Raw genomic sequence first — 25,299 nt, forward strand, 5'->3', positions numbered from 1 at the left:
GCTCCAGGCCCTACCAGCCGGGAAAATGAAAGCGCACCTGAGATGCGTCTGGCCGGCTTGGCGGCAGGAAGAGTTAGGTCCCTCACCGCTGGGTCAGGGCCAGAAGGCAGAAGCGAGCCAGAGGCCGCACGTGGGTCTAAGCACCGCCCGGCTCCAAGTTCCTGCCGGCTCTGGAGCTCCCGCCCCCGGCTGGGCCCCCGCAGGCCGAGGCCTCGCCGCGTCCCCAGCGGAGCACCCCCCGCCCCGAGGTCGCCGGCCGCGGCTCGTGCCTGCAGAGGCGGAGGGCGCGGCCGCCCCTCCCCGCCCGACGGCCGCTCCCGCGCCGGGGCCCGCGCCGGATTGGCCGCCCTCGCGGCCAGGTGAGGCGCCCCGCCCCCCGGCGGCTTCAGGTGCGGCGGTGGGACCGGGCCGCGGCCGGGCCGGGGCCGGGGCGACATGGCCGAGTCCCAGCTGAGCTGCCTGGACGAGACGCACGTGAACGAGAGGGTGACCGAGGCGCAGGCCGCCTTCTACTACTGCGAGCGGCGGCGGGCCGCGCTGGAGGCGCTGCTGGGCGGCGGCGAGCAGGCCTACCGCGAGCGGGTCAAGAAGGAGCGGCTGCGGGACTTCCTCTCCAGCCAGGAGCGTCAGGCCCTCCGCGCCGCCTGGAGCCCCTACGAGGATGTCGCCGCCGCCGCCCGGGGCAAGAGTAAGGCCAAGGCCAAGACCCCGGCGCAGGCCGCGGCCGAGTCCGGCGAGTCCCTGGCCTACTGGCCCGACCGCTCGGACACCGAGGTGCCCCCGCTGGACCTGGGCTGGACCGACGCGGGCTTCTACCGCGGCGTGAGCCGCGTCACCCTCTTCACCCACCCCCCCAAGGACGAGAAGGCGCCCCATCTGAAGCAGCTGGTCAGGCAGATGATCCAACAGGCCCAGAAGGTAGGCCCCCGCCCCTGCCCCGGCCACGCACATTGATGGGGACCCCCACGACTGACCCCTAGGACCAGGCCCCCCCAACACCACCTCCGAGGCAAGGCCTGGGGCTGGCGGCCCTGACCACCCTCAGGAAAAGGGGTGCAGAACCCTCCCATCCACCGTGGGGCTGCAGAGGAGAGCATGGATGTGTTTGGCGAATGACAAGGTGCTGGAGAGTTGCTGGTCATTTTTACAGTGTCCAGCGCCGCTGGCTTTCTTCTGCTCTGCGGTCTATGTGTCTGTCTGGTTTCTCTCTCTAGGCAGGAGTGGGGACTGTGGAGCCCTGTGGTAAAATGGGCCACTCAAAGGTCTTGATAATAACCTGTGTGCTTCCCAGGGATTTAACAAAACTTGTCCCTGATCATTTTCTCATTTGATCCTCAGGCAATGGTAGGAAGTGTAGTGTGGCCTCCCCACCCCCACCCCAACCACATTGCTCTTAGGAGGCACCCCCACCCAGAGTCAAAGCTGGCCTGGCCCCTGGCATTCACACTGGCTCTGTGCCCAGCAGTAGGGCTCAAGCAGCCTGGAATAAATGAAGGATGTTTCTTGACCACCTACTCTGTGCCTGACTATGTGCTGGGCCCTTTCACAGGGTAGCCCCTAAACTCAGCAGGTCAGGGGTAAAGCTCCCACTTATCCCATCTACTTACTCTGCCAGGGCATTGAAAGGAGGGGACGTTTGCAGAGTCGCTGGTTAGAATACTGGTAGGGCCAGTAGTTTGTTGGGCTGAGTTTCCAGATAAAATATGAGATGTCCTGTTAAATTTGAATTCCAGAATAACAAGAAGAAATTTTTTAGCATTATACAGTATGATTCAAATATTGCATGAAACATACTGATGTTAAAAAGTCATTCACTGTTTATCTGAAAAGCAGATTTAATGAGGGCATTCTGTGTTTTTATTTGCTAAGTCTGGTTCCCCTACATTGAGATTTGTTAAGAGACATCAGCAGCCTTTGGTACCCAGTTCAGAATATACAACAGAAGTGGCTTGGGTTCACCGTTCTAATTCAACTCGAGGACTGTGGTTGGAGTCCTGTTACACCCTGGAGGCTGAACTTGAGACACCCGTGGTGGGGCTCCTCTTCTGGAAGGCATGATGCAGGTGGTTGGCTAGATTGACTGCTAGAAGGAAGGGTTAAGTTTTCACTGTCTGTGTTTCCACCCTCCCTCTCTAAAGAATCCCAGCTTGTCTGCCTGAGAGTTCTTTTGTCTATTGCATTCTGCAGAAGAGAAAGGCAAGTTTGAACAGAGGAGGAGAAAGGATGTGGGCGACGATCCTGTGTAGCAGGCTGGAGCTGGGGTCAGGGGTCAAGTCCTACGATGTAATACTAATAAGCCTTGATTTTTGAGTACTTAATGTGTGCCAGCCACGGTGCTAGTGATTTTCACAACTACTGAGTGAGATGGGTATTTTCCTTATTTTGGGACTCAAAACAGTTAAGTTACTTGCCAAAGCCAAAATTCAAACACCGAAGTACTTCCTCTTAACCACAGTGCTGTCTGATGATGCAACAGATTAAACCAAGGATCTTGACTGGCACTAGCCTGATCACACCTGGGCAACAGGTTACAAGAAGGGAGAGACAGAGCCCTGCCCACTGGGACCTCTAGTCCCATGTGGGATGTTGGGAGTCTCCTAGGTAGTGGAGTGTTCTGAACTCTTTAAATATTTAACAACAGAAACTTGAACAACTGTGAACTGATCCAGTATTTACATATTAAACCAGTTATTATTTCCTGGGTTCCAGGCACTAGCCATAGAAAGATATAAGCTGTGGCCTTTGCCCTCCAAGAGTTAAATGCTGCCGAGGGGATATGCTGTAAGGAAAACAGATTTTGAGGCTGGATATGCCCAATCTGGGAGGGCTTCCCAAGGGAGGTAAATTGCAGGGTTGAAAAGGGAGAGAGAAAACCGGAATGGAGGAAGAAGAAACTTAAGAAACTCTTGTTTCTCCTTAAGAGACTCAGGAGAGAAAGCTTTGTGCTTCAGATCAGCAAGCAGCTTTGAATGACAGGAGGAGAAAGCTATTGTGGTGACAGCTGAGTATGTGGGGGGCCTGGCGCAAGGGTTCTAAAACTGGGTCCAAAGCCAGATGACCGCCCCCCAAGAAGAAGCAGCTTCTGGCGCTGTCTATGCCCCAAACCCTCAGACTCTCTGAACCCTGACTCTTTAATCATGACCACTCACCTGCGTGCGGCACCTTCTTCCCAAAGATCTTATGAAGTAGACAGGGCAAAAGTTGACCCTCTTTCACAGGCGAGGAAACTGAGGCACAGAGAAGGAAAGAGCCTTGCCCAAAGGTCATGTGGTTGGTCATGGAAACACCCATTTCCCCAGTTTCTACTCTGAAGGCTACACCTTCTGACCTTTGCCTGTCCCCACCCCCCAACCCCACTCATCCTCAGCCAACTGGCACGGGGCACCCTCTGTGACTATTACTCTAGAGCCTTCCCCATCCTTTTCACCTGAGGGAGGGAATTTCCTTGTCTCCAGGGAGTCTGGCTGCCTCGAGGGCGGGTGGGATGGACCAAGATGATGTATGTGCAGAGATGCAGGGGACCGTTGCAGATATGGTTGGGGAGCGGCAGAAGGACATAATCCACAGGTCCACCTGGGCACCAGAGGATTTTATTTCATTTAATCCTCAATAGCTTCATTAGGGGCTGTCATTTTTATTCCTCAGTGACGAACAGGAAACGGAGGCTCAGGGGGAGTGGCTGTGCCTTGCCCACAGGCACAGACCAGCAAGAGTTTTAAGCCTACGCCTCAGAGATGTGGAGAAAGGAGCCTGATTAAAAGACACTTTGAAAACATGATTTGGTGGGAGGAGGCCTTTGACTTGATCGGTCTCAAGTTATGTGCTCACGGGGCCTCTGCAAATGGCAGAACGCCATCCTGGCTGTACCGGATAGCCGGCATTCAGACATTCGGACTCGTTTCCTTGTCAAGCGGGGGTTTTCCCTGCTGTTTTAATGCCCCTTACGTGATTTGCTATTTTCAGGGTCACTGTATGATGTACTCTGCTTGAAGTACAGGCCGGGACTTCCCTGGTGGTCCAGTGGCTAAAACTCTGCTCTCCCAGCACAGGGGGCCCGAGTTCCATCCCTGGGCAGGGAACTAGATCCCACGTGTTACAACTAAAGATCCCACATGCAGCAACTGAGAGCTGGTGCAGTCAAATTAATTAATTTAAAAAAAAGTATAGGCAGAAAGGGTGCCTTCTGGAACCCAGAAGTGAGCCCATGGCCTGTCTCCCACTGGCAGAGGGGACCAAGGAGGTTGCTGCCACTTGGTTGCTTTGACCGCTGTAACCCAGGTAGTGGGGCCGGGGGCCTGGACTTAGAGCGAGGCCACGTGAAGACAGGGAAATGGTTGGTTCTTATTCGCAAGGGCAGAGCTGAGAGGACCAAACAACTGCAGTTTGGAAGGATAGTGAGTTGGGTCGTTGGACAAATATTTCAAGGTGTGCTAAGCACTTTAGTAGAAAACAGACATATAAAACGCACCTCTGCTCTTAAATGGCCTAACAGTCTACTAAACTATCATTTTAATACAGACTAATGAGTGCTTGACAGAAGGCGTGGCCGGGGGCCCTAACCCAGCCCCCGAGCCGTGTGAGGGGAGGACTTCTGATGCTGCCGCCTGTCTGCGGGCGAGTCTGAGCGCAGCAGACAGGATGAGACCGCGCGGCGCATCCACCCTTCTTGGCACCCCGGCTCCCTTCAGACCAGCGGCACCCAGTTTTGAGGCTACCGGGCGGGTTTAGAGAGTCCTGCCTGTGCCTCGGGAGCAGAGGAAAGCTTAACCACCTCGAAGACTGACCCTTGGCCCTTGCCTTCCTGGGCCCCACACTCCAGGGTGCCAGCTACCCGGCTCCTGCTTGCTCACCACAAGCTCCTCCCCGAGCATTTCCTCTGAGCCTCAGTAACCATGTCAGTATCAGTAACCATGTCAGGCAGATAGTATCTTCCTTTCACAGGGGCAGCCTCTGAGGTCCAGAAAGGTGTGATGACTTGTCTTCAGAAGAGGGGATGACAGCTCCCCCAGGTCCAGTGATCAGAACTCCCAGTGACCCCGCATAAACATAAACCCAGCCCTGGAGAGGGCGGGATGCAGGGCCAGGCAGCTTTGATGAACCGAAGCCCTGCTCTCTGTTCCGGTGGCAGCGGGGAGGGGCAGGCCCACCTAGCTGGTGGGAGGCAGAGGGGTGTGGGGAGCAGGCCTGGCCGGACCCCGATCTCTGCCGGTCAGTGGTTTGTCCCCTCCCTTCAGGGCCTGGCTCAGAGGTCGCCGCTTCCTTGGCACTCGATCAAAATTTTCAATCCAAAAGTGACTTTTTGTTCCCAGATGTGGCTCCTTGTTTGTGCCACCTGTGTGCCTGGCACAGGGCTTGCTTGAGGAGAGCCCGTCTGATCCTTAGAGGCCAGAAGCTTTGGAAGGGCCGGGACTTCCTTCCTACACCCCCTCCATTGTCTTTGTGGAGCCCCAGCAGCACAGGTGACCAGTGGTTTGTTTAACTGATTGGAGACTATCTCCCACTGGCCCCCAGCCCCTCTCCATCCCTCTAGGGAAGTCTGCAGAGGCTCCAGTTGAACTGCACATTGCTAAGGGTCTCCGTTAATCCTCCTCATATCAAGCCACCTGGCAGTAGAGGGAAGAGTGCTCTAAACCTGGGGGGAGGGATGCAGAGGCCTCTGGGGAAGGGCTCCAGAGCAGAAGGCACGGTTGGCCAGGTTAGCAGGCTTGCTTAGAGGTCTGGGTAGGTGATAGGCGAGAGCTGCTGGGCACACATGCCCAGGGGGTGCAGCTCACTTCACCAGGAGGCTCAGCTTGGCGGGTAGCCACCTTTGCCACTGTCTTCCCCCGTTAGCCTCTATCAGCTCTTCCTCATTCAGGTACATCCAGCAAATAGTACACAGCATCTTCTTTGTACCAGGCACTGTGCTGGGCACTGGGATATAGACAATGAACAGAGGAAAGAGAGAAGAAACAAAAGAGCAGTTTACATATATATGAACTTAAATATTGCTGGTTTGTGAAATTTGGGTCTGATGATACATTGGTTACCCACCTTGATGCCTTATTTGAGAGCTGGTCCCAATTCTCCCTAATAGCTTTCCCTGTTCTCCTTCCCTTCCATGGCAGAGGTTTTAGCTAGAGCTTCTGAGCTGCCTTTTAAAAGCCTGATTCGGGAGGACTTCCCCGATGGTCCAGTAGCTAAGACTCTGAGCCCCCAACGCAGGGGACCTGGGTTCCATCCCTGGTCAGGGAACTAGTTCCCACATGCGGCAACAAGAGTTCACAAGTCTGTAATTAAGACCCAGCACAGCCAAAGAAATAAATGTTAATAAAGCCTGATTTGCTGTCCAGAACAAGAGAAGGTCTCTCAGGGCAGCCTGTGACCTGTGGTCCAACATACACCATCTGCCCACCTAACCCTTCTTCCCGCTGTGGATCATTCCATGTGGGCATTATTTCTGAGGCTCAGGGCAGTTCCAGAGTCCTTTCCCCCTCGAGGCTGGTGATGACACAGCTGCAGTTCCAGGGACCGAGCACCTCACAGCCCTTGCAGGATCTTGTCTGGGCCTGTCCGGCCTCTCTGCCAAGCCCTGGGCGCTGTGGCTACTGAGTTTTAAGTCTCTCTCCTTTATGCTCCATCACTGATCCTGGGAGCAACAGAGACCCAGCTTCAAGGACAGAGAATGGACTCTGAAGCTGAAAGGTCTTGGTTTCTGCCCTGATCTGTCTACTTACTAATTTTGGGTTGAATCACTTGCCTCCCTGGGACTTCTGACCTGCACAGTTGGAGGATATTACCTAGATTTTGGATAGTTTTGAAAAACAAGGAAGAAACAGTGTGAAAGCTGAGGATACCAAGAAACTATGGTACAAGTCCCCTCTCGGAGCTGGGAGGGAGACGTGGCTGGTCTTGCGCCCAGGACTCAGGGCTGCCGGCCAGGAGATCAGGCCAGGAGATCAGAGTTCGGGCAGCCAGGGGTTGCTTCTCGTCCTCAGGTTGGAGGCCCCGCGCAGGTGTGCTTCTTGTTTCCTCCTCTTATCAGGGGAGCAGCTCCAACGGCCCTCCCTTCCCCCCAGCCCCACACTTCTCTGCTGGCCTAGATTTGATGGCTGTTTGTCAGGGCAGCTCTCCTGCAGGGCTGTGGCAGCCAAGTTCTCAGCCAGGGTTCTTCTGTAGGATCCGCCACGGGTGCCCTGAACCGGGGATCCCCGAGGGCGTTCCCCTCCCAGAATCACCTGGAAGAGCCAGTTCAAGGAGCCTGAGATCAGTCTGTAAAGACTTCTCAAGAACTAGAGCTGCACAGGGGGCATGGGGACACAGCGGTGGGGTGGGTTGAGGCGTGGGACAGGCTGTGTTTCTGTCTTTGGAGAGGCTTGGTTCCTCTGAAATCTGACACTTTAGGTCTCTGAAACTCTGAAGATGGGTGTCTCCCAGGGGGATCACAAGTAGAAGATGGGGCCTCGATGGGGAATGCCTTCTTCGTGACTTCTTGGGCTTCTGGTGGCATAGCCAGTTTTGCTGGACACTGGTCTCAGGAGGCCAGGGCAATGCCAGGGGAGGGGGTACATGGTTGGCAGCCTCGTTCTTGCCCTGGTTATCTCTTTCCTCAGCCACCAGTTGACCTTGGGCAAATCATTTGACATTGGCTTGACCTCTACTTCTGCATCTGTAAAATGGGAATAATTCTTCTCACTTACTTTCATATGATTGCTCTGAGACTATAATGCAAGACTATGAGACAGCATTTTGAAAAAGAGGAGTGAGAGATGCAAATAAAAGGGGTTTATGTTGTGCTCGCTTCGGCAGCACATATACTAAAATTGGAACAATACAGAGAAGATTAGCATGGCCCCTGCGCAAGGATGACACGCAAATTCATGAAGCGTTCCATATTTTTAGGACATGGAAGCAACCTCGATGCCCATCAGCAGATGAATGGATAAGAAAGCTGTGATACATATACACAATGGAATAGTACTCAGCCATTAAAAAGAATACATTTGAATCAGTTCTAATGAGATGGATAAAACTGGAGCCCATTATACAGAGTGAAGTAAGCCAGAAAGATAAACACCAATACAGTATACTAACACATATATATGGAATTTAGAAAGATGGTAACGATAACCCTATATGCAAGATGGAAAAAGAGACACAGATGTATAGAACAGACTTTTGGACTCTATGGGAGAAGGTGAGGGTGGGATGATCTGAGAGAACAGCATCGAAACATGTATATTATCAAGTGTGAAACAGATCGCCAGTCCAGGTTGAATGCATGAGCCAAGTGCTCGGGCCTGGTGCACTGGGAAGACCCAGAGGGATGGGATGGGGAGGGAGGTGGGAGGGGGGATCGGGATGGGGAACACATATAAATCCATGGCTGATTCATGTCAATGTATGGCAAAAACCTCTACAATATTGTAAAGTAATTAGCCTCCAACTAATAAAAATAAATGGGGGAAGAAAACTGAATGGAAACCTGTAAAAAAAAAAGGGGGGGGTTATGTTAAGAGGGGCTAACATTGTTGAAAGATAGGTGCTCCGCGTGTTATTTCCTTTAATTAATCGAGTCCTCAGCACCTGGCACGGGAAAAGGACTTTTCCCAGAGGCTCAGGGAGAGCGACAGGCCGCAGAGCTGCTAAGAGCCCAGCTAGGATTCACCCAGGTCTGAGCTCAAGGTTTGTGTCCTTCTGCTACACATGCAGTTGCTTCTGGGGATTGTCCCCATGGGCACCTCTTCCCTCTGAAATCCCAGATACTAAGTATGTTTGTTGCCACCCAGACTCTGGGAAACTCACCAACTGGTTCTGGGAACAAACAAGAACGAGACTACTTCGGCTGGAGTAGGAGAGAGGAGGATTCTTGCTGCTTGTGGCACTGGGACAGGTCACATCACCAAGAAGCTGGTCTGGGTAGCTCCCAGGGACCTGTTTATTTAGTTTGGCCGAACCGCGTCGATTGTGGGATCTTCGCTTCTCTACCAGGGATCAAACCCTCGTCTTTAGTAGTGAGAGCACTGAGTTCTAACCACTGGACCACCAGAGAATTCCCTCCCAGGGACCTTTTTTTTTTTCTAATGTATTTTTGGCTGTGTCAAGTCTTAGCTGCGGCGTACGGGCTCTTTGTTTCAGCAAGCAGGCTCAGTCACCTCGAGGCATGTGAGATCTTAGTTCCCCAACCAGAGATTAGACATGGTCTCCAGGGATTTCTTACTGGCCACTTTCTGACCCTCCTCCCTGGACTTGGGTCCTCACTGTCAAACTGAGACCCTGATGGGAGTCCTAGCCAGCAACCCCACCCCCATGCCACCCCATCAGGATGCTATCTCACTGCTTTGCCTTGGCTGGTGGTCAAATCCACCACCCTCTCTGCCGAGTGTACAGGGCAGAGCCTGTTCTGGGGCAGGCTTCCAGTCTGGAGGGAGAGAGGAGCAGGGCAGAGGACCATGAGTGGGGTCGGGTCCTGGCTGACCGCCTGCCTCTGTTCCTGGCGCTGTCCTGACCACCCCCCACCCCAGGCTGAGTCACTCTAGTGATCCCGGCCCCTCCCCTGCCCTCCCACCACACCTCCCTCCCCAGGGGCCAAGACCAGTCAACGGTCAGCTATAGCTGGTCCGCTGCCTGCCCCTGTTTTCCTTTCCTCCTCTGAAATTCGTGGAGTCTGTGAACTTGCTAATGATCCCAGAATCTTAGCCCAAGAAAAGAGCCAGTGGGTTTTCTAGTTAGTGGTCTCTCTGGCCCGAGTCTCCAATAATCTGTTAACTCACCCTGACCCATCTTGTCCTGTGGTCACCGTGTTGGGCCTTTCATGGCACTGGTGAGGCCAGTAGGAGGCTCCAGATAAAAGCTCTTTTCTGTTCTGTGTCCTAGCAGTGAGTCAGCAGAAGGTGGGGGTGGGGCGAGGACTAGGGCTCTTTACCTCTCTGTGGGTCTTCGAGGACCAACTGTGAGTATGCTTACCTCCTTATCCCAAGAGGGTTCCCTTCCCCACATCTGCTCATTCACTCCCTTTGTTTCACTGAGGACCTAGTATGTGCCATGTTCCAGAAATATACAGAATCATAAAATGTGGACCCTGAAAAAACATAAACTGCAGTACAGGTGGGAGGAGGGTGTTGATAGCTATTAGCTGTTGTGTGTGCGTGCCCAGTCATCTCAGTCCTGTCTGACTCTTTGCAACCCCGTGGTCTGTAGCCCACCAGGTTCCTCGGTCCATGGGATTCTCCAGGCAAGAACACTTGCCATGCCCTTCTCCAGGAGATCTCCCCAACCCAGGGTCCAACCCTCGTCTTCTACTTCTCCTGCATTGCAGGCAGATTCTTTACCCACTGAGTCACCTGGGAAGCCATAAACTGTTGAGTTCTTGAATACCGGACCACACTAGCCCTTTTGAAATATATAATTTCATTTAACCTTCACAACAGTCCAGGAACTTTCCATTTTACAGATGACAAGGTCACACATGAAGTAGTAAAGGGCAACCCACTCCAGTATTCTTGCCTGGAAAATCCCACGGACAGAGGAGCCTGCGGGACTGCAGTCCATGGGGTTGCAAAGAGTCGGACACGGCTGAGCCACTGAGCATAAAGTCACACATGCTTAGTCACTCAGTCCTGTCCGACTCTGCGACCCCTTGGATTGTAGTTCCCCAGGCTCCTCTGTCCGTGGGATTTTCCAGGCAAGAATACTGGAGTGGGTTGCCATTTCCTCCTCCAGGGCATCTTCCCAACCCCGGGGTTGAACCTGCCTCTCCCTTGTCTCACGGCAGTGGGTAAATAGTGAAGCCTAACGGGAGCTGAGATGAGCCTGCGTCTCACCGAGCTCCGGGGGCACAGAGAACTCTTGGGAATTGCGCGCTGCAGCAGCCAGTATGAAAGGGCGGGTGGGCAGAGGGCAGGGTATGCAAGACCAGAGGCCTGGGAGTGCACAGCTTCACACTGTTCCCATCGCCCAGCTCCTCCTGACTGCCTTCCCCTGCTCCCCGCACCCTCCACTTGCCTCTCTGGGGAAGCCCTCCCAGGTAGCTTCACTACCTGGCAGTGGACACCAGGTTATCTTGACCACCTCGCAGAACCTTCTGGGCAAACTGCCAACTCCAGTTGTCTTGCCCTGATGGATCAATCAAGAAATAGCTCGAAGGTAATTCTTGGAGTCCTGCCTTCCCCGCATATTGTGTGATGCTCAGAGCTTCAGGCCAGTAACCCAAACCAGCAGCTGATCCTAAAAATCATCTGTGTATCTTCCTTGGATTTTTTTTTCTTAGCAGCTGATTTATCTTCCTAATTATGTTTAGCTTTAAGCTAATGTTAAATGAGCTTGCATTAGATAATTTTCACTAATTAACACCAACTTAGTGCAGGGAAAGTTATCCCATAAGCGTGCCGTGGGGCAGTGAAAAGCTGGCCCAGGATCTTAAAAAGAATTGCTCTGCGTACTCCCTGGTGGATCACAGATGCCGTTTCGCAGCTGAATTCGCTGACCTTGCTCACACAGGCACAGTCTGTTTCTCTGTCTCCAGAGACCCAGCCCAAGTCTCCTTTCCATCACCCCTTCATCCACCTCGTTTGGGGAATGAGTGTCAAGAGCACCTTGTAAGGCTCAGATGGACGGGGAGTGAGCCCCAGTGGCGCACAGCAGAGTCGGGAACAGAACTGGCCCGGAGGCCAGGGAGTCTGCGAGAGGAAGGGGCCTGGCTGGCAGAGTTGGGCTCCAGGCACTGGCAGTGCAGGAGGGAGCCTGGTGTTTAATGATGTCTAATTAGTGAGCCTGAAACAATGTAGCATGGCTGCAGACAGCTGGGAATTCTCAGAGGACAAAGCCCAGACACCGGGCCTCCAGGCCGACAATACCACCCCAGAGGTCTTGGCTCTGCCCTCTCGGTGGGCCAGGGCTCTGGTCCAGTCTGCTTCGTCAGGCCCCCCGAGGGACGCTCCCTACTGCGGAGGTACCCTGTTTAGACCCGCGCTTCCCGTGTGGCACAGCCCGGCAGCTCTCTGTCCCCCGCCGTGCGCTCAGACAGACCCAGGCCTGAGCAGACAGGCCTCCTGGGAGAGGCGCACACTGCCCTGGGAGCTGGGGGCCCGGGAGCCAGAATGAACCGGGGACGGCCCGGGGAGAGGGAAACAAGGGCCTCGACACGGAACGGGCGTTCCTGATCCCTCAGGGAGAAGGCAGGTGACAGTGTGCGTGAAGGCGCCAGGGCTGGAGCCAGCGGGGTGTGCCTGGAGGAGGCAGAGGAGGTTATCATCGAGGAAGCGAGTGGGCCAGAAGCACACAGAGGGCCTCTGGCGAGGCCGACATCAGGCCACGGGTTTGGGCCGGGAAGCAGCATAGTTTGGGTTGAGTTATTGGCTCCACCTGTCAAGAGTAGAAGGCCTGTGGGAGCTCGTTCTCCCATGGAGCTGATGCTGAGCGCCCAGCTCGCGCCTGGCCTCACAAGAACTATGAGGCAGCCTCGCTTTACAAGCAGAGTTCACAGGGGACAAGCAACGCCCACCGACTCACTACCTCTGTGGGACCCCTGACTCTAGTCTGGGCTTCATCCACTTGCTCCAGGTTGCTCCTGGACTGTGGGAATTTCGAGAAATGAATCTAGAGTCCAGGGGTGGAGGATGCAAGGTGTCTGTGGGTGTCCCCTGGGTGGCCGTGCGGACCTCCTCTCCCGAGCTCTCCTTTTCTCTCTCACCCCAGGGAGCACATCCAGAATGCTTAAGGTAAAGCTTTCTCGCCTAGTTGTTCGCATCCCACTGAGGCAGAAATTGGATGGGGCCTGTTGCAGCCTCCATGACAAAAGAAAGTCTTTGCCGTGCACAGCAGCGGCCAGTTGGGTCCCGAGCCCCACCTGGAGGTGCTCTCTACTGGGACAGCAGGGATTTTTGGTTTTTTTTGGTCATGCCATGTGGCTTGCAGGATCTTAGTTCCCCAAACAGGAATTGAACTGCGGACCCTCAGCAGTGAATGCTCTGAGTCCTAACCACTAGACGCCCCCCAGGGAACTCCCCGGGCCATAGTTTTCCTAGCGGTGTGTTTCCTGCTTGGTGAGCAAGTGCAGTCTCCCAGCATCGCTTGAAGGATCATGCATTGTACAGACTCACTCATCCCTTGATTGAGCTGCCCTTCCCCTCCATCAGTTCAGGTTCTGACTCTCCTGGAAGTGTAGCTTTGCCTGGACTTTCATCACCACCCCCGGGCTGGGTCTGCCGGACATGGTATCAAGCAGAGGAAAACATCTCCGCTGTGATGTCCGGGGCCTGTGGGCAGCTCTGCACGCCTGGCTCCTTGGGAGCATGCGCCCCCGTGCTGACCCGGCCACCTCCGAAGTGTTCTGAGTTCCTTCAGAGGAGAGAAAGGTCTGCTGGCATGGACCCTCAGCTCACGACAGGCCAGGTTCTATGCTCCTTGCACTGCTGTGTTCTCATTTAAAACTCGGAGCAACCCTGTGAAGCAACCACCTCCCCATTTTAAAATGAGGAAACTGAGGCTTAGATTAAGTGACTCACTCAAGATCACACAACCAGTGAGACCTTCTGCTTCCAAGGAGTAGATTCTCTCCCACACACCGCCGTTACTCCCAAGTGTGATCCATCCTCCACCTGCATTCAGATCACCTGAGGTGGGCAGGGTGGGGGTGGGGGGCTGCTGTTAAAATGTACTTTTATGGGCTTGCTGAGTCCGATGCTCTGAGGATGGGGCCCTGGAATCTGCGCACCCAGCAGGTGTACCTCACCCAGCCCCACACAGGGTTGATGCTCTTTACATGCTCCAGTGTGACAGCCAGTGCTCTGGAGACGTTGATGGCTCCCTGGGCAGATCAGAGAAGGTGCTCCACACAGCTGGGCTGTCTGAGCCGAATGCTGGGTGGTCCACCCAGAACTGACTCCCTTGGACTGCCAGACAGATGGCCCTCCTAGGAGGCAGCAGCTGACCAGTCTGCCCACCTGCTGCCCTTCCTACCCCAACGCTCCTTCGGACTGGAAGTGTGGGCAGCTGGCCCCATTCATTGGAAAAGGCCCTGATGCTGGGAAAGATTGAGGGCAGGAGGAGAAGGGGTGACAGAAGTTGAGATGGTTGTTTGGTATCACCGACTCAATGGATGTGAGTCAGAGCAAACTCCAGGAGATGGTGAAGGACGGGGAAGCCTGGTGTGCTGCAGTCCATGGGATCGCAGAGTTGGACATGACCGAATGACTGGACAACAGCAACCCTGTTTGGTGATTGCCCCTCATAAGCTTTTTCATGGAATTTTATAGGCATGATCTCATCGGAACCTCCCAACAGCCCTGGGAGGCAGGCAGGGCAGACATGGGAGGTAAAAGTTGGGCCCCAGGCTTATATGGGTCATCAGTGGGCCCATGGGGACTGGGACTGCCCCTGTGCCTCGATGGGCTCCTCCCCTTTCTCCCCAGGAAAAAGTGACCATCACCAGTACATTCCTGCAACGAGCATGCTTGACCTGTGGCCTCGTGCTTTTCCCCCTCCATGGAGCTCAGTGAGGTGGGCGGATCTATGTCACAGCGGTGGCAGCCACACCTACCCCAGTGCCTGGGCTCCACGTCAGCAGGCCTGGGGAAACCAGTGAAGGAGAGGGTGGTATTGTCCGGCTCTGTGTGTGCGCCCTGGTTTTGTATGATCGGGGTGACCTCAGGTCCTAGCCAGAGCAAATGTCCCCAGAGCCTGCCCTGACCGCATCATCTGGGGGTGACAGCACTGGACTGGGGTCAGAAGCCTGGGCTTTCGCCCCACCTCTGCCAAAGACGCAGCTGGGAAACTTAACCTCGGCGCCGGGCTCTGTTCTGTTTCCTCCTCGCTCTGAGGTTCTGCACGTCTGGAATGTCCTTCAGTGCAGGGGCCACGGGTGCTGGTTGTACGTGCTGGGGGCAGCTCTGCCCCCAGATGTCCTTGGTGTGGACTTTTACCCCTTGGTTGAGTATTGTCCCCACTCACCGGCTGGCTGCTCCGTCAAGACCTCGGGTAGGTGGAGTGGAGGCAGGCCAGGCCTGGGACCCGCGTTCAGGCAGCAGTCCCAGGAGGCACTCATTTATTTTCCTTTCTCTGTGGCCTTGAGGAAGAACTCCAACTCTGCCTTCCAGCAAAATGATCTAACCAAGAATCCTGCTCAGCATTCTTTTTTTTTGTCCCCCCTCCACCGCAAGGTTTGTAGTCATTAATGAAATTAAAGAGATAACCACAAAGCTAGGTCCACACCCCACAAATAAACAGTAGACATGAAATACCCTCCATTTAGACATTCATTCCACAATCATGGAGAACTGACTATTGAGATGTCCCCTGAGGGTGGAGATTTCGAGATAAATCAGATGACTCCTACCATCAGGGAGCCCACAGCCCAGTAAAGAACAGAGCCATTGAGCAGATGTTACAATAAAAAGTCAAGGACCTCTGTTATTTGCCCAGGACACAATGTGGGCAGGAGGCAGGGAGTGGGGAACGTTCAGGAAATTCTTGCCTGGGTCTTGAAAGATGCATAGATGTTTCACAGGAGTATGGGAGGGGAAGGAACAGGAGAACTGGAAACTACGTGTTATGTGTAGTGGTTCTCAAATCGGGGTAGAGAGGGTGATGCAATTTTGTCCTTAGGAGACATTTATCTGTATCTATAGACATTTTTGGTTGTCACCATTTTGGGTGATGCTACTGGCTTGCTACTAAACATTCTGCAATGCACAGGATAGCATGCCCCGCCTCCCTACTGTGCCCGGAAGTGCCTCTGCAGAAAAACCCTGTATTAGGGTAACTGCAGGTCATCCTGCATGGCTGAAAGCAGGGGGCAGGCGCGAGACGGTCCAGGATGAAGCTGGAGAGGAGGAAGGGGCCATCATGAGGTCCTTCAATACCAAGTTAAGGAGTTTGACTGTGGGACCCACCACTTCATCAGTCTGTTGCTTGGGGGGAGAGGGAGTGTCACTGGTATGGAGAAAGAGTTGGAGCACATCGATGGAAAAGGCGAGACTAATCAGGAAACTATCCCAGAAGTTCACTAAGAAATGAGAGGGGGACTACTTCCCTGTGGTCCAGTGGCTAAGACTCCATGCTCCCAGAGCAGAGGGCCCAGGTTCGATCCCCGGCTGGGCAGCTAAGATCCCACAGGCCGAAACTAAGACCCGGAACAGACGAATAAATAAAAATAAATGTTAAAACAAGGGGGTGCCAAGTGAGGGCAGCCGTGCAGTGAAAGCAGAAAGGAGCTGACCCAGAGAAAGTACACGGAGGAGGCAGGCCCTGTTGGACTTGGTGGCGATCAGATTTGGTCACAGGGAGGGGGAGGGAGGAGGCCAGTAGTCTCGGGCTTCTCGGGCTTCTGGCCAGGGTGACCGAGTGGATGTTGACTTTGGAAGTGCCTCCGGGGCAGGCCAGAGAGCATTGCTGTGTGGCACGGGGACCAGCAGTGTGGTGGGCGTTCAGACCAGGTCATCCCAACACACCCAGGGGCCCCGCGGTCTTGGGCAGAGCCGTGTGGAGCACAGGGCAGGTGGAGTCCTTTCCATTCATTTTGTTAATCTAATGGTAATTAGAGGAAGAGAATCTGAAAAGCTGGCAGTTTAATTAAAGGTAAATGACAGATGGAGGGGAATTCTGAGGCTCCCTAACGCACCCTGCCTCCCCGCCCCACCACTGAGGCCAGATATCAAAGGAGGAGACAGTTAGCTAACCAAGTACCCGATGAGAAGTATTACAGCATCAGAGCCTCTTTGCCAGGGCCTGCGACAGCTTCTAGAAACTCCTGCTGCCTCAAATTAACCTCTCCCCCCAGGTGCCGCGCATCAGTGGGTAACCAGGTAAAGAAGGCTGGGAGCCCGCCGGGAAGAAGGAATGACTTCCCTCTTGACGAAATCCACGTCCCTCTTTTAAAACCCGATTTTCCATTTATACCGGGAGCCTTGAAGTCGGGTTTGGCCCAGAGCATCACGTGGCACATTAAACACCGGGCGGGAGTAGGGAGCTAGTTTTCGTGGGCCGTATGCAGCCTGTGGATCGGAATGTCAAGCCAGGCCTCCGAGACCAAAGCGGAGGGTAATTATCACCTCTCCTCCACAACGAGATTGCAGGAGTCAGCAAGCAATTGATTTTTTTTCCCACTACAGATATTTCACTGCTTAATTGGTAGTGACACAGATGGCTGACTCTCACCAGGGCGCTGCAGACCAAGCCTCCCCAAAGCAGGGCGCCCCCACCGGGACACATCTCTCCCTCTGGTTTGCCATGCTCTCCCCACACCTCCTCCTTCGGGTCGGGGCGAGGGTGAGCTGGCTCCCTGAGCTTTCAATTACAAAACAAGAATACGAGTGAATCTTGACGTGCTTTCCTGAGCCAGTCAAGCCCTCCCCGGCAACATACTGAGAGTCCGCCTTGAGCTGGACACCGCAGAGAGTCTGGAAATGAGCAAACAGTGGACTCTGACCTCAGGCAGCACGTGGAAGATAAGATATCCCATGCCTACTAGATGCTGGGAGCTGTGTTCTGCTGGAATGAAGCCTGAAGCGGCCTGTTAAAACCAAAACCCACCACCATCCAGCCCCACCCCATCGTCCTTGCTGTGGTTTGGTCACTAAGCCATGTCCGACTCTGAGGCCCATGGACTGCAGCATGCCAGGCTCCCCGCTGTCCTTGCCCCACACCTACACTGGACTGTTTCAGGCCAATTTCCTTTTGTTCGTTTGGGCTCTCAGGAGCAGACCCAATTGTGAACCTCTGTTCATGGTCCACTGCCGTCATCAATCCAGGGAAAGCCCCTCTGAATTTCCTCTCTGCTTCCCTCCCATCCCTTTCTCCTGCCATAGGCAGCCCCTTCCCTCTATTCAGTGTATATCCTTGAAAAACATGAAGAGTTATCTTATGTAGTGTACTTCGATTTACATTAATGTTTCTGGGCTATAGATCACATGCTCTAACATTTTAAATCCAAGTATCCATTTTAAGGGTTTCCCAGGTGGCATAGTGGTAAAGAATCTGTCTGCCAATGTGGGAGATACAGGAGATGCATCTGGGTGGGGAAGATCCCCTGGAGTAGGAAATGGCAACCCATCCCAGTCTTCTTGCCTGGGAAATCCCATGGACAGAGGAGCCTGGCGGGCTCTAGTCCGTGGAGTGCCGAAGAGTCAGACACAACTGAGCATGCACACATGCACATCCATTTTAGAACTCTCCAAGTTCTCCACATGTAACTTGTCCATTGCTTCTGTCTGCCGTAGAGGACTCTGTCCTGAGCATCCCTCACATTCACCCATTCTTCTAGAGATGCACATCTAAGTTGTTGCCAACTCTCTGCTATCCCAAAGAACACTATAGTGAATGTCTTTGTTTCTGCCCCCGATAGACCTGGACAAAGATCCAAGAGGTTCCCCTGAGTGCGTAGCCAAGAGTGTACTGCTGGCTTCTTGGTGTGCTGTTGTTTGTCCAGTTGTGTCTGACTCTCTGTGACCCCGTGGGCTGCAGCTTGCCAGGCCTCTCTGTCCCTCACCATCTCCCGGAGTTTGCCCAAGTTCATGTTCATTGCATCAGTGATGCCATCCAGCCATCTCATCCTCTGATGCCCTCTTCTCCTTTTGCCCTCAATCTTTCTCAGCATCAGGGATTTTTCCAATGAGTTGGCTGTTCGCACCAGATGACCAAAATACTGGCGCTTCAGCATCAGTCCTTCCAGTGAATATTCAGAGTTGATCTCCCTTAAGATTGACTGGTTTGATCTCCTTGCTGTCCAAGGGACTTTCAGGAGTCTTCTCTAGCACCACAGTTCGAAGGCATCAATTTTTTGGTATTCTGCCTTCTTTACAGCCTAGCTCTCACAACCATTTGTGACCACTGGGAAGACCATAGCCTTGACTATACAGACCCTTGTCGGCAGAGTAATGTCTCTGCTTTTCAACACACTGTCTAGGCTTGTCATCGCTTTCCTGCCAAGAAGCAATCATCTTCTAATTTCATGGCTACAGTCACTGTCTGCAGTGATTTTGGAGCCCAAGACGAGGAAATCTGTCACTGCTTTCACCTTTTCCCTTTCTATTTGCCATGCAGTAATGGGGCCAGATGCCATGATCTTGGTTTTTTTTTTTTTTAATATTTAGTCTTCTAGGTGTGCACAATCTTAAATCCATGAAACTCTCTGCCCGTTGCCCTAAGAAACAGCTGTACTAGTGTTCCATCCCCCCCACAGTGAATGAGGGTCCCCTTTTCTCACACCAACATTTAGAACTGTCCAGCATTCTGGTTTTTAGTTCATGTTGTAAAGTGGTATCTCTTTTATCTCTTTGCTTTTTTAATTTATTTTATTCATCACTAACTCGATGGACATGAGTTTGAACAAGCTCCAGGAGCTGGCGATGGACAGGGAAGCCTGGCATGCTGCAGTCCATGGGGTCGCAGAGAGTCTGAGCGACTGAACTGATAAAATTTTTAAAAGTTGCATTTACTCTTATTACTATCTCTTGGCTTTAATTTGAATCTTTCTGATTACTTATGAGGTCTGCTTCTCTTTATATACTTATTAGCCATTCAGGTATCTTCTCCTCAAGGAACTGCCTATTCATAGCCTTTGCCCATTTTTCTAATTAATCTTCTGTCTTTTTCTTGCTGATGTGCAGGAATCTCTTGTATGTTATTAATTTCTTTTGGTTGTAGACATTGCAGGTATCTTCTGTCACCTCCAGTTCCCTTTGTCTATTGACATCTTTCTTTGAACAGAAAATCCCTAATTTGCTAAAGGCATTTTTAAAATTTTTGTCTTATGATTCATGCTTTTGGAATCCTAAGAAATCCTTTCTTACCTATGTCAGGAAGATATTTTCCTACATTTCATGAATTCCTTTATTAGCTTTATCTTCCACATTTAGGTGGTACAGCCTACCTGAAATCCACCTTTGTACATTGTATGAGATAGGGATCCATTCTATTTTTCTCTGTTTAGTATGATGATTGTCCCAATAGCACGTAGCATCCTTTCTCCACTGAGTTGTGATTCTACCTCTACCAGACTTAAAGTTTATGCATGTGTGTAGGTCCGTATATATTTCTGGTCTCTCCATTCTGTTCCATGGTCTATTTGTCAGTTCTTTCCTACCTCAGTACCACAGTTCTTATTACCTTGATGCTACAGTATGTCTTATTATCTAGTAGGACAAGTGTGCCCTTTTAGCTTTTCTTTTTCAAAATTGACTTAGTTATTGTGGATCTTCATTCTTCCTCACATCTTTGAAATATCTGAGCGCCTCAAAACAAAAATTTACTGACTGTTCATTGGAATTGTATTAGATCTTATTAATATGAGGACTGGATTTTTAAAAGATTGAATCTTATTATCTATGAACATGATTTATCTTATTTACTCAAATAATTTTAACTGTCCTTTAATAGAATTTTCTAAGTTTCTCCATAGAGGTATTAATTCCTAAATATTACCTGCTTAAATTATAATTTTGAATGGATCTTATTTTCCTTTTTTTTTTTTAAGAAAAATTGATCATTGCTATATTAGAAGAATGCTATTGCTTTTTGTTTTCCTTGTATCTGGAAATTTTGCCAAATTCTCCTACTACTTCTAAATGTTTTTCTCTGCATCCTACTGGATTTTTAATAAAAATATCATCTCTAAATACTGATAGTTTTGTCTCTTTTAATGCTTCCAGCTCATTTCTTTTTCTTGGCATATTGCATTGTTCAGGACTTACAGTATAACAGCAGTTCAACAGCTGAACTGTTCTGAACAGTAGTAGTGATAGGTGAATATTCTCAACTTGCTTAGGATTTAAAGGGAATGCAAATTTAAGTATGTTTCAAGAGGGATTTTTAGTAGCTAGCCTTTATCATGATAAGGAAGTTTCTATTCCTAGTTTTTTGAGAATTTTAATCATAAATAGTATTATCAGATACTTTTTTAAAAACTTAAGGTAATATATGATTTTCCCTCTTTTACACTGTAAATATGATAAACTAATATATTTCTGGTGTTGAATAATCCTTACATTTTTAGAATAAACCTTACTTGATTATGCTTTTTAAAAACTTGAAATATAGTTGATATGTTTAGTTCACTTTTATGCCTATCAACATCATTTTCAAATTCATCAATGTGTATATGGTCCTATTCTTTTTACCATTTTTACCCTTTCTTGAATAGTAAGAATTTATTAAAAAGTGAATATATCTGTGAAAGTGAAAGTGTTAGTCGCTCAGTCATGTCCGACTCTTTGCGACCCCACAGACTGTAGCCCGCCAGGCTCCTGGGTCCATGGGGATTCTCCAGGCAAGAATACTGGAGTGGGTTGCCATTTCCTCCTCCAGGGGATCTTCCCCACCCAGGGACTGAACCCAGGTCTTCCGCACTGCAGGCAGACTCTTCACCGTCAGAAGCACCAGGGAAGCCCTCACATGTCTATGGTTGTTTCTCTTTTCTCATGCAGATTTTGCTTGTATCTCCTCTGTTTTTGTCAGTCACGCCTGTCTTCAGGGCCATGGCTTGTGCTGTGTCCTTCGCCTGGAACATTCGTCTCCTGGGCCCTGGGTAGCCCAGGTGGCACCCGTGTGCAGATTAGAAAAGGGCCTCTCTTCCTCAGCAGGCTCAGCTCCCACTCACCCCCTCAGCCCTGGGTGCAGTGCACAACCTACTTGCCCGTGCATGGCAGCCCTTCCCGCTTCCCCGATTGGTTTTATTCTCTGCTCATTTCTCATGGTGCCCAAGGCTGCCCGTTCTTCAGTTTTCTGCTTCCTTGGTGAAACCTTTGTGTCTCCCCTGACTGAAAGTAATCTTTCAACTCCCCCCCCCCCCCAAATCCCTCCTTCTCTTCCTCCCACTCCTCTGAATTCACACCGTGTGTCATTTGTGCATCTCGTAAGGCATTTATCTCGTTTTCCCTTATGTCATATTATTCTGTGTAGATGTCTTATGATTCCAACTGGATTAAGCCCTTGAAGTTAGAGACTACAGTTTATTTGTCTTTAGGTCCTCCCTCTGCCAGTGGGGCTCAGCAAATGTTACTTATGTGAATGATTGAGTATTCAATGTAGAGCGCTTGTGGACACAGTGGGGAAGGAGAGGGTGGGACGAATTGAGAGTGTTGACATATATACACTACCGTGTGTAAAATAGATAGCTAACAAGAAGCTGCTGTCTAGCATAGGGAGCCCAGTTCAGTGCTCTGTGAGGACCTACAGGGATGGGAAGAAGGCTCAAGAGATATATGTAGCTGATTCACGTTGTTGTACGGCAAAAACTACCACAACTCTGTAATGCAATTGTGTGCGTGTGTGACAGTTGCTCAGTCGTGTCTGACTCTGCAAATCCATGGACTGTAGCCCGCCAGGCTCCTCTGTCCGTAGAATTCTCCAGGCAAGAATACTAGAGTGGGTTGCCATGCCCTGCTCCTGGGGATCTTCTTGACCCAGGGATTGAACCCGGGTCTTCTACATTAGCAGACAGATTCTTTACTGTCTGAGCCACCAAGGAAACCCAGAGCAATTATACTGTTAAAAAACAGTAAATGTAGGCGCTAAGCAGAGCCTTCTGTAACACTGCATAAATGGTGTTGGGGGTGGTCTTTAGAGGGAAAGATAATGGCAGAGCACACATGGAGGTCATGGTGGCGGAGGATGCACTTACTGAGTTTAACATGCGCCAGGCACTTTGCTAAACGCTTTCACAGTTTACTTCTCTAAGCCTTCTCAACAGCCCTTTGAGACAGGTGCTACTATTAGCTCCATTTTGCTGCCAAGGAAGCTGGGCACTGATGAGTCAGCAGTGGCGTTGGTGTACCAGGCCTGGTCTGCCCGACTTCAGAGTTTGGGCATTCAGTTACAACCATGAGCAGCCTCCTTCAATCACACGGTGGTTATCATTAATTGAGGCATTGTGTTTGATGCTTACAGATGTCATTGCTAATCCTGATGCCAAATGTACCAGGTACAGAGTATCCACACTTGGCAGATGAGGAAACAGAGGCTCATCACGGTTAAGGGACTTGCCTAAGGTTACAGGAATGGAAAGTGGTTATAATCAGACCTCTCTGACCCCAAAGCATGCCCTTTCCTCTGCATCACAGACTCAGTGCTTGGGGCCAGCAAGAAAACCCTGCCTCTGGAGTGGAAGAAGGGTTTTTGTTTGTTTCTTTGTTTGTTTGTTTGACCACATGGCATGCAAGATCTTAATTCCCTGACCAAGGATCAAACCAGTGCCCCCTGCAGTGGAAGCACAGTCTTATCCACTGGGCTGTCAGGGAAGTCCTGGAACAAGGTTTGTTTGTGTCGGAAAGTGAGGCGGCTGAGGTAAGAAAGGCAAAGCTGCCTCAGGCTGCAGAAGGCCTTCCTTCCCAGGATGACTAATCAAGACTGGCTTCTGGAAGTCATGGCCCAGATGGTAAAGAATCGGCCTGCAATGCAGGAGACCTGGGTTTGATCCCTGGGTCGGGAAGATCCCCTAGCATAGGATATGGCAACCCACTCCAGTATTCTTGCCTGGAGAATCCCACAGACAGAGGAGCCTGGTAGGCTCCAGTCCGTAGGATCACAAGAGTCAGACACGATTTAGTGACTAAACAGCCAGCAGAGGCAGGGACCTTGTTGTGGGGATGGAGCAGGATGGCTGGACCCCTGGAGGCCCAGGGAGCCTGAGCCAACTGGAGCGGTGCCCGAATCTGTGCTCAGGGAAGCGCGGGGCTTTGCACAGCTGCAGGGACATCAAAGCGCTCGGGTCTGCAGAGAAAGTCGCATCTGACCAGATCTGCAGCTTGTGGAGCTTGTCTGTCCTACGCCTCTCCGTGACTGCAGCCTCTTGAGCCTGCTTATTTCCCAAGGACACCAGGACCAGCTCTCCTCAGCCTCCTAGATCTCCCCTGATACGGCTTCTGAAGAGCTGCTGGGAAATCCCCAGGATAGGCACTGGGGATTTGTCAAGGATGCATGGCCAGCACCCTCTGCACCATCTTCGTTTCCCAGAGCAGAGCGCCCATCGCCTGCCCAGTTGTGCTCAGAGGGCGCGGGGGGGTGCAGATGGCATTTCTGACTCTTGGGCACCAATTACCCCAGCCCCGCTGGTCCTCCGCAGGCCACGGCGTGACTCTCTAGAGGTGTAGTCACCACGTGCCTTACCAGTACCCCTTCCGGTCCAGGTCATTGCTCTGGTTATGGACCTCTTCACCGATGGCGAGATCTTCCAAGACATTGTGGATGCCGCCTCCAAGCGCCGGGTCCCAGTGTACATCATCCTGGACGAGGCGGGCGTGAGCTACTTCCTGGAGATGTGTCAGGGCCTGGAGCTCCCTGACTTCCGTGTTCGGGTAAGTTGTACCCCTGGGGCAGGGTGGGGGGTGGGAAGGAAGTGGGATGAAAACCCCCTCTGCCCCTTCCTCGGCCTGCTCCCCAGTTCAGGGGTCCAGGGGAGCAGCACTGCCAACCCCCTTCCTTCTGTCCAAAACCGCACCTCGTGAACTGATAACCCTAAACTGCACACCCAGCTTAACATTTTATCCTAAAAGACTGCTGAGGGGGAAGGCTCTGGCCCAGTCTTGGGTGCTCAGCCCGCGGAGTCACGGTCAGGGTTGAAGGTAGGGTTGTGTTTCTCTGCCGAGGAGCTTTGAGAGCAAACCAGGGCTGCCCTGGGCCTGTCCGTGCCCAAAGCAAGATTTGCTGACCTCCTCGGGCCATAGGAAGCAGAGTCAAGTGCAGATAGGAGCCAGCAGGCAGGACCCCGTAGACAAGAGGGTCCATCCTTTGCCCAAGAAGATACTCGGCACAGAGCTTCTAGGCCCCCAGCCTGAGTGACAGTGCCCTTCTCCTCTTCCCAACAGAATATCCGTGTCCGCTCTGTGACAGGTGTGGGCTTCTACATGCCCATGGGGAAGATCAAGGGGACCCTGTCATCAAAGTTCCTCATGGTAGATGGGGACAAAGTAGCCACTGGATCCTTCAGGTGAGTTGGGCCCTGGGGCAGGGGGGCGGTCTTTGTTCTCGGTCAGAAATGTTCACGTTCAGAAGGATGCTAGACTGGAGCCTCCACGGTCCTAAGTGTCGTAAGTCTAAGAGCCACTGTCTATTCTGATGGCAAAGAATAGCCCCCCGGCCAACCCCTTCCCTCAAACTCTCTGGTTGATGGACTATTCGAGAAAGATGGTCAACTTCTGTTGAGCATTCAGCACTGCCTGCCTTCCACGGTCCACAACAGCAGGCTGCATTCTGAGGCTAGAAGAGACCCCAGCAGATGGAACAATTAATAAACGGCATCAGCCCTCTTACGTGGTTAAAGTATGGTGCTTTGCAGATGCCATGTGCTCTAAAAATTCAGAGAAGAACTAATAAGAAATGAAATGCTAG

At 51.9% G+C, this 25,299-nt stretch overlaps 1 protein-coding gene and 1 non-coding gene across 2 annotated transcripts in view; both read left to right on the plus strand.

The window, feature by feature from the left end:
• Positions 1 to 435: 435 nt before the first annotated feature.
• Positions 436 to 25,299, plus strand: part of FAM83F (family with sequence similarity 83 member F) — a 31,777-nt gene continuing 6,913 nt past the window's right edge. The window contains exons 1-3 of the mRNA XM_065923890.1: positions 436 to 918; positions 24,099 to 24,266; positions 24,777 to 24,898. Of these exons, the coding sequence (XP_065779962.1) occupies positions 436 to 918; positions 24,099 to 24,266; positions 24,777 to 24,898 (773 nt within the window). The remainder of the gene's footprint in view (positions 919 to 24,098; positions 24,267 to 24,776; positions 24,899 to 25,299) is intronic.
• Positions 7,773 to 7,879, plus strand: LOC136156608 (U6 spliceosomal RNA). Its single transcript, XR_010661102.1, has one exon. It is a non-coding gene; the product is annotated as a U6 spliceosomal RNA (small nuclear RNA).

The sequence above is a fragment of the Muntiacus reevesi genome, chromosome 1, assembly GCF_963930625.1.
Source record: "Muntiacus reevesi chromosome 1, mMunRee1.1, whole genome shotgun sequence".
Classification (NCBI taxonomy): Eukaryota; Metazoa; Chordata; class Mammalia; order Artiodactyla; family Cervidae; genus Muntiacus; species Muntiacus reevesi.